Raw genomic sequence first — 9501 nt, forward strand, 5'->3', positions numbered from 1 at the left:
AGCAAGCAGTGTGGGGCCTCTGGTAAATAACTGAGACACAATGCATGCTCCAGATGTCACATGGGCAAAAGGCTTGGTGTATAAGCGTCTTAACCATTTGGAGCAAGCAGCAATGTCCAACGTCCACTTTTTACCCAATCACATTCTAATGAACAGTCCTGGGAGATACCAATACCATCAGTTTTCTTGAAACTTCCAATAGAGAAAGTGACTCTCATAGCAATTCATTGTGGAAAAAATATTGAGAAAATAATTAACCATTCCATGATGCACTCTTCAAAATGCGACGCAATGACCTTATGGCTCGAGTTCATCAATATTTAAACGTAAAAAACGTAGTGAGCCTTTTGAGAAAGTCCAACACTCGGTGCTCTGTGCATGATTGTGACTTCATTTTCATTACATCGTTATTAAAATCGCTAGATTCCAATGCATTATAATCTGAAGCAACCACAATGTCTGCAGCTGCTTTAAGTGGCACGTCAAAAACACACGCTTTGCATGGGTGCTCAAAGCAGGCCTGGGACACACCGTGCAGCTGGGGAATTACAAAGCGCACAGGCAGCCTGCGCATACACACCCAACGATTAGGGTTCATTCACGCTAGTGGCACGGTGCCCCGGAGTCGTGACGCGCGTTTGAAAAGCCTCCTCCGCCCTCGATGCTCAATCAGCACATGCCGACAACTTTTAATTAAAACATTCCACTAATAATATGGGTTTTGATTCTTGAACCCGTTCCAGCTCTGCCACTCGGGGAACAATCCCTGCGCGATGCGAGGGCTCCCGTACAGGTCGCACTCCACCTCCGGGCGTTTCTCGTATCGGCTCAGCCTCCCCACGGTGGCGTTTGCTCGCTCCGCCTCCTCCTGCTGATGATCCCGGCCCTTGTCAAACCCCCCCGCCGCCTTCCACGACGACGAGGCGGAGGAGACGTGCGCCAGCCGGTAGTTGCTGCCGCCGTTGTTGTCCCAGTGTTCGGTCCCCGAACACGTGTAGCTGATGCAGAACTCGACGCGCTCGTGGGGCGACACGTGGCACGGCGTCTCCACCTGGAACGAGAACGTGTCCGTGTCCGAGCCTCCGTACGCGTCGTGCAGGAAGCAGCACTCCACGTTCGTGCTGCTCTTCCACGTGTCGAAGGTGATGCGCAGGACGACCGTCTTCTCGAAGCCCAGGTTCTTCACCTTGATGGTGCCCGAGAGGACGCGCTCGTTCAGCAGGCAGTTCTCCAGGCTCACCATGTTGCCGTTGAGGCGCCTGCGGAAGTCCAGGTAGTCGGCCGATGGCTGTGCAAAGTCCAGCACCAGCCTCCCGCTAGCACCGCCCATGCCGTTCCTTTTGATTTCTGGCGCCAGTTTGGACACCACCTCCTCGAGGTGCAGTTCACTCAGCTCGAACTGGAGCAGCTCAGGACAAGGGTCCTCCAGTTCCGAGAAAAGACGCACGCTGGCCAGCGCCAGCCCGCGGGCGTCGGCAAACACCACACGCTTCTTCTTCATGCTCGCGTCCGCGGCGGCAGTGGCGGCGGTGGCGATGGAGGAGGCGCTGCTGATGCAGGAGCGCAGGGGCTTGCGCGCATTTTTCCAGCGAAACGCGGCCCGCGACTGGAAGCCGTTGGATTCTGCCTGGAAGGACGCCGGCAGAAATCCGCGAAGAGGAGGCGACGGGGCAAAGTACAGGGTCATGGCGACATCGCACATGGGCATGATGAAGGGCGACGAGGTGTGCAGGTGGGATGGAGGCAGGACTTGCAGCACTCTGGCACTGCAAAAAAAGACATGGGCGGGGGAGGAGGAAGAGAAATGTTACACCTTTGTCAGCGGATTAAAACTGCTGAGGGCAGCGAATGGTGGTAAATGTTTCCCAACCTTCATCCCACCCCAAAACTACAGTAGTAATAAAAAAAAACTTTGCCCACCGTGACACACCACCACTCTTCTTAGGCACGTAGTCATGCTCGTCGAAGAAGCAGATTTATAAGACGATAATACCTTCAACGCTATCATGCTTACCATAAAAAATGTAATGCATTTACAATGAATGCACAAACTCAAAATCCTGACGAAACCCAAACTTCAACAATACAATTATCGCTTTCAGAAGGCAGCTTTAGGTAGAACACCATTGTTACAAAAAATGGGTTGTACAATCTTTCCCTGCCCTCCCAAGCCACAAAACCTTCATACTTCATACCAGTATTGCTTTTGGCTTATGGTCACCCAGCTTCCAATTTTTAGTGCCAAATGGACTCCACCCCCCCAAGCCTCTCGCTCAACTGGATAACTAAACAAAATACCCACCCCTGAATGATAAAATAACACCTACTTTCACGGCAATCTCTCTCCCATAACGATCACTGGACCGTTGCAAAAAAGGAGCCCTTATAGCATTTAAATTGATGCCATTACACAGAGCAGGGCATTAATGAAACGTGCCAACGCTTGCAAGTCACGGCAAGTGATTTTGCGCAATTCCCCCAGCAATTGGTCACTTTTTCGCAGCTGGTTCACTTGGGTTTGTGATCCCACTCTTCGTTTAACGCAAAACGCCGTGAGGTATTTCTCATTAAAATAAGATTTGCGGGTGTGATTTTTAAAACTGGTTTTGCATTCTTTGCCGTCCATGCAAGCGTGGAGAATGATATTTACCGCTTGCTATATTTGAGAATTTTCTTAGTCCACTGCAGCAGGGTAAAGCGCTTCTGAATTTCCAGTTTTTCAGGTTTTCAAATGAAACTGTGTCAAGTACAACTCTGCAAAAACACGTACTGTACGTCCGTATATATAGCCTGTTATTTCTAAATAGAGTCGAGTGGTGACTCAAGTTCGATTCCCAGCCATGGATAACAAGAGTGACGAGTGATACCTGAACCAAAAATGCCCCCTACCCCAACCCACACTAACCAGAGGTTAAACTACAGTGTCGTGAAACCGACACGACTGCCACGGAATGGGGGAGGGGAAGACCTTTATCCTGCAGTGGATTGACAGTGTGTCTTAAATGACTCTTATTACTCGAGTGGTAGTATTTGTGTCAATAAAAGCCACAACATTCGAGTGATCTTGGACTCTTTAAAGTGAAGTGTCTACACTCAAATCTAACCTCTCCTGAACGAGTTAAATATCACTGGCAGCAGATACACAGCACTGCCAATAAGGACATCTGCTGCCTTCCGACTAAAAGTTATTGATGCACGACTGAAGCTAGTTGTGTCAACTTATACTTTTGATTATAGCTTCTTTACAATATAAATGACTACACGAATATCTCCCGTGTGTCAGTCCCATTTGCCTCTGGGGTGCAGACTGGTGTTAATGAACCTAATTTTACACGAATAGCACCAAATCGTATGTTAGGCGCGAGAATGCGTTGGTGTCTAAGGAAGTGGATGGTAATTGGTGGCGGTTAATTCGAAAATCCCACACCACCCAACCCCGTGCGATGTGACCTTAACGGACTTTAACCAAGTTTCAACAGACTGGCGCAGTATGCAATTCCATATAACTCGTTATTATTATTGCACAGATATGGCGCTGTTGCAATTGTGGTATTTCGATAAAGCCAGTGAGTAACTTGTATGTAATGTATATTTGCGAGTATACAGTCGATAATGACAAAACGCTTATCAACGGTTCGTGCGTACAAGGTGTTCAGAGTTCATGTAAACGCACAACTTTAAAAGTTTCACACACCTTTTGTTAATTCTCATTTTACAATTGGTTAAGTAACAAAAATGCGTACATTAACCGCCGGGCAGACCAAGGGGTTTCCTGAATCACGAATTATGGTCAACTTTTAAACAAACAAAAAAATCAATCCACTGCTGGATGAATGAGGACCTGCCCCCCCCCTCCGCAGGTTGTGGGAGGTTATTTGACCATACTTCACCACGCAGGTCAGTGCAGTGGGTAGTCACAGTGAAGGGGGCGTATAGGCGTTGGAGCATATGTAATCCAGTATAACAATGAGTTTCGACGACGTTACCCTGCACAAACCCTGTTTTAAAACATGTCCAGCTCCACACAACTCAAAATCAATCCACTGCTGGATGAAGTGCCCCCCATCTCTCCCGGCATCATGCGCGTGTTGCGAGAGGTCTATTTGACCATACTTCACCACGCTGGTCAGTGCAGTGGGTTAGGCGAAAGCGGGTTGGTGTACGAATACAGCAACAACGGAAACACAAAACAGCGTCGGGAAAAGAGCATCAGCATCATCATCAGCACCACAATTCTAGCACAACGCAAATTCGCATTACCTGGAGCAGTGCATGCTCTGTCGGTAGCCGCAGCAGAGGAACGACTCCTTCCCCAGGTCCTCTCCTCCTCCTCCTTCCTCCCGGAGATCTCTCGCCGGAGTCGGCAAGCTTCTATCGCAGGGGACTCCCTCTCTCGTCACCCTTTGGTGGACTCGACTCGCTCACCCTTCGACCCCACGGCGGCGCTCACGAAGCCAACTGGGTGGTGGTGGTTTTTTAAAGCGAGTGGCGTCTCAAGACGTCGTGTATCCGCCTCCTCTCCCTACCCCCACCACTTTCTCAAGTCGCCGGTATCTAAAATCGCCGCTCCATCGCCGTCCGCACATTAACAAAGTACCGCGCGCGGGTTCCTCCACGTGCGCTGCTGCTGATGCTGCTGCTACGGAGTTGTCGTCTTTGTTTGCCGCCCAAGCTTTTGTTTCTCTTATAGCGCACACACGCTGGGGTTAGAGGTGATTGGAGTTGGGGGTGGGGTGGGAGAAACACCACCGCACACACACATACACACGTGTGCTGCTGCGTAACACAAACCGAACTAAAGAAACCCGGCCGAGAGGTGAGACGGCGTGGTGGGCTTTTACTCACAGGGCGATACGAGCCTAAAAAAAAAAGCCTCTTTGAGGAGGGGGAGGAAGGAAGGACTGTGAGAGACGGACCTTTTTTGAAATCTCGCTCGGGCAGAGGGGTTGCGTCGCGACTTGCGTAGCCTCCCCTCGCCACAGGCTCAGCTTCTACTGCCCCCCCGACCACGACCACCACCTCACAAGCTCGCGGCCCTCCTCCCAGCCGCTCCTCTTTATGAGCTCCGCGGATCAGCGGCCGTGCACGCGGACGGGGCGCGCGCGCCAATCGCAGCGCGCCTCGCGACGGGCGCGCGGCCAATGGGCGAGGGCCGAGCGCGTGCGTGGGCGGTTCGCTGCGCGCCGGGGGGGGTGGGGGTGGGGTGGGGTTGGTGGGTGGCAAGGGGAGATGCGCGCGTGCGTGTGTCTATAAGGTGGTGGTGGTTGTGTGTGTGTCTATAAGGTGGTGGTGGTTGTGTGTGTGTATGTTGGGGTGTTATAGATGGTTAGCGCGCTGTGTGTCTATAAGGTGGTGGTGGTTGTGTGTGTGTCTATAAGATGGTGGTTGTGTGTGTGTATGTTGGGGTGTTATAGATGGTTAGCGCGCTACGTGTGTCTATAAGGTGGTGGTGGTTGTGTGTGTGTCTATAAGGTGGTGGTGGTTGTGTGTGTGTATGTTGGGGTGTTATAGATGGTTAGCGCGCTGCGTGTGTCTATAAGGTGGTGGTGGTTGTGTGTGTGTCTATAAGGTGGTGGTGGTTGTGTATGTATGTTGGGGTGTTATAGATGGTTAGCGCGCTGCGTGTGTATATAAGGTGGTGGTGGTTGTGTGTGTGACTATAAGGTGGTGGTTGTGTGTGTATGTTGGGGTGTTATAGATGGTTAGCGCGCTGTGTGTGTCTATAAGGTGGTGGTTGTGTGTGTGTCTACAAGGTGGTGGTGGTTGTGTGTGTATGTTGGGGTGTTATAGATGTTTAGCGCGCTGCGTGTGTCTATAAGGTGGTGGTGGCTGTGTGTGTGTGTATAAGGTGGTGGTGGTTGTGTGTGGGTCTATAAGGTGGTGGTTGTGTGTGTCTATAAGGTGGTGGTGGTTGTGTGTGTGTGTCTATAAGGTGGTGGTGGCTGTGTGCGTGTGTATAAGGTGGTGGTGGTGGTTGTGTGTGTGTCTATAAGGTGGTTGTGTGTGTATGTTGGGGTGTTATAGATGGTTAGCGCGCTGCGCTACGAACCCAGCAAAACCCGAGTTAGGTTCTCGCTCACCGGCCAACACCACCGGTGACGATTATCCTGAACCGGTCATGGGCCTCCCCTAGGTCGACTCAGCCTCGAAATGAGTATCTGGTGCGGTGTGTAAAATCATCGCCACTGGGGAGACAAAGGCGGTCTGGCATGGTACTGGCAAATTCATCCCCTCGTGTGCCGTGCCGGCCTTCATAGGTGCTCGCTAACAGCACTTGCCCCTACAGTCTGTTAAGGCAATGCAGGGATTTTGTTGTCTTTGTCTTTAGGGGAGGTGGTGGTTAGGAATGTGTGGAGGTGATGGTAGGGTGGCGATGGTGCGGTGGTGGAAGGGTTCATGGTGATTGCGGAGTTGATGGTAAGGCGATGGGGTGGTTGAGTTGATGGTGATTGGAGGTGATGGTCAGGAAGTGAGGTGTTTATGGAGGTGGTGATGGGATAGTGGAGTGGTTTATGGTGGTGGAGGATCTGTGGGACGCCACGGTGGCGAGATGTTAACTCCCTCGCCTGGTATGCAGGATGTCGTGGGTACGATCGCGACCTTCACGACTGCTGTATATTTGGAGTTTGCGTATTTCTCTCCCCGTGGTCGCGTGGATTTTTTTGTATCAGGGTCCTCCGGGTTTTCCCTAAAAATAAACGTGCATTCAGAGTGGCTGGCTGATATAAACGTCCACGTGATCAATCATTTGTGGCCAAGTCGCTTCTGAAAAAGTGCTCCAGAGCTCAATGGACCTTACCTGGTAAAATAAAAAAAAGTTGTATTGTTTAGTGTGGTGGTGGGGGGGGGTAGGTGGTGGTGCTGATGGAGGGTGGGGGGGGCTTGCAGAGTTCATGGCAGGGGATTTGTGGATGCGATGATGGACGTGTGTTGTTGGTGGTGCTTAGTGGTGGAGTGGTTGTGATGGTGCCGGTGTTGATAGAGGACAGAAGCAACCAGAACTGCTGCATGACCCTACCCACACACACCCAATACCCAGCCTTGCAGCACAGCGAACTCTGTGACCCTGAGTTATGAGAGCCACCCCCAACACCACCACCACCACCACGAGAACCAACTTTACATTTGAATAGGGAATACAGTACCTTCACACACACACAGACGTTTACATATGTTACGCATTCACACACATGCATGCAAAACACATTCACAATTATACATACAATCACAAAGACACCCCCGTGTAGCCTTAACAGACATTTGGAGCAAGGGTTGTTAGCGGGCACCGCACCTATGGTACACGAGGGGGTGGGCGGCCAGAACCACGCCTGACCGCCTTTGTCTCCCCCCTGGGGAGACAAATACACACTCAAACATTCGCACATCTAAACAGTGAGTTGGCATAGTTACATCCACACACTCACATACACTCCTGGAATGTGCCCCCCCCCCCCGAATGGGGGTGGAATATGCCCCCCCTCGAATGATCCGATCGAATTCCCTAATTTCGATCGGATCTTTGGGGTTTATTAGTAATAAATCGGCATTTTGCGACCACCACTGCCACTGTGTAGCATATTATTATGTGCCAGGGACTCTATGAGATGATAGGACAATAGTCTGAGTACACAATTGGCAATAAGTAACGGCAAAGCGGTTATAAGTGACTCTCACAGAATTGTGCGTAGTTGCGTTTGCAGTACACGACTTCCCTGAAGGCATTCACCTTCAGCGAGCGCGATGCCGATCACACAACGCGGATCGAATTCGACCCTCGATCGATGGCTGCGCCATCGCCGCACACGTTTCGAATGAAAAGCAAGGCACAAGTCCTTACTTACTAACAACTCCTTACTTACTAACAACTCCTCTGTCATTTTTCTTTGCTGGAGGGGTTGACCCCCGTACCTAAAATTCCTGGCTCAGCCATTGCCTGCACACGTGTTCATATAATGCATATGCAAATAGTGTGCATATGCATTTCCACATGCTAATGCATGCACATTCATTCACAAAGTTACATACATGCGCAGTGCATTGACAAAGTCTTTTACACATATATACACAGTCGCGTACACTTCCAGCCACACATACCTAGAGTCACATATATAGTCACACACACTCTCCCATCACCGCCAATACACACACACCACACTCACCACGATCACTCAAACACAACACGATCACACGAATCAGTCACACAACCACCATATCCTAACCGTGCACATCAACTCTCTTACAAAGACAAATATCCCACTCATAGCCTTGACACACTGTTGGGGCAAGTGCTATGAGCGAGCACTTATGAAGGGCGGCATGGTAGGATGGCCAGCAACACCCCGACCGCCTTTGTCTCCCCAGTTACGATGTTTACACTCCGCACCAGGTACTCATTTGAGGCTGAGTCGACCTCGCGGACGTCCAGGACCGGTCCAGATAATCGCCAGGTTCGTATCGCGGCGAGCTCACGGCTACCATACCGCTCCCCACAACCACCACCACCACCGCACCACACACCCCTCTGTCACCACCCATACACTCTCCCACCCTGTATCCCAATACCACGAGATAAACCCAGTGCCCCCCTCCCACAACCTCCCCATTTGAGGCCCCTCTCGGAATGGCAGGGACATGCTCGAGGCCCGCGTGTGCGTCACTGCCCTGGAAATTCATCAGGGGCCACTGAACCATACGCCCCCCCCCCCACCCCGGTTGATCGGTCAATTGTTGCACTCGCTCGCCTGTGTGTATCGGGGCAGATGAAGAATTTTTGGGAGCAAAGATTATGTAAATACAAAACGAATGTCCACTTCAGTGTTGCAGTGTTTTTGTTTTAACTCGGCCAAAACACGTCACTGCGAAGGGATGATAGCCAACGTCACAATCGGAATCTTCATGATGACCGGAGGAATCCGATGAGCTATGAAGCTCTTTTTCTTCACAGATGTCCATTATGTGCGAGTCAGCACGTTACAACAGCATACAATACAACAAACGATACAAGTGCAAAAAAGGTGAGCAAGTCACGAAATAATAGATAATTAGATTATATACGTTAGATTTATCAAGCTTGGGAAAAGCAGCAAAAATGACCTGAAAACAGTCCCACACCACGGCAGGAACAACAGCAGAGCAGCAGCCATCAGAATGACAGGCGTTCGCGAGCACGTCCGTTGAGGAGATGGAGCGATCAAATAAGTTCACTTGCAGGTACCAAGTGGATTGGTGCGTGGACAGGATCGCGAGAGGAGGTGGTGGTTGAGGAGGCCTTCAACCAGCAGTGGATCTATCACGGCCGAAAAGGATAACGGGAGATTGGCCATTTCAGATTTTGTAATGTTTATTGCTCTATGCAAACAAACGTGGAACGGATTGAACAGTTGCAGCTGGGGGAAATATGTCGTGGCGCTCCACGTGTTTAGTTTCAGTTTATGTTTTCAGCTGTTTACCTTCATGAGCAGATGCAAGCCAAACCCAACCCCCATGCAACTTCCGGCAGTA

General features: G+C 50.7%; 1 protein-coding gene across 2 annotated transcripts; it reads right to left on the minus strand.

The window, feature by feature from the left end:
- Positions 1 to 302: 302 nt before the first annotated feature.
- LOC144935059 (protein phosphatase 1 regulatory subunit 3C-B-like) lies at positions 303 to 5035 on the minus strand. 2 transcript variants are annotated; one of them, XM_078861390.1, is made up of 2 exons: positions 4917 to 5035; positions 303 to 1766 (listed from the first exon to the last, which is right to left on the minus strand). In XM_078861390.1, the coding sequence occupies exon 2, from the start codon at positions 1706 to 1708 to the stop codon at positions 707 to 709; it is 1002 nt and encodes a 333-aa protein (XP_078717516.1). In that variant the 5' UTR covers positions 1709 to 1766; positions 4917 to 5035; the 3' UTR covers positions 303 to 706. The 2 variants fall into 2 exon arrangements, with proteins under 2 accessions (XP_078717516.1, XP_078717515.1); XM_078861389.1 differs by having other exon boundaries at positions 4261 to 5035.
- Positions 5036 to 9501: the final 4466 nt, after the last annotated feature.

This window comes from Lampetra fluviatilis, chromosome 12 (assembly GCF_964198595.1).
Source record: "Lampetra fluviatilis chromosome 12, kcLamFluv1.1, whole genome shotgun sequence".
Taxonomy (NCBI): domain Eukaryota; kingdom Metazoa; phylum Chordata; class Hyperoartia; order Petromyzontiformes; family Petromyzontidae; genus Lampetra; species Lampetra fluviatilis.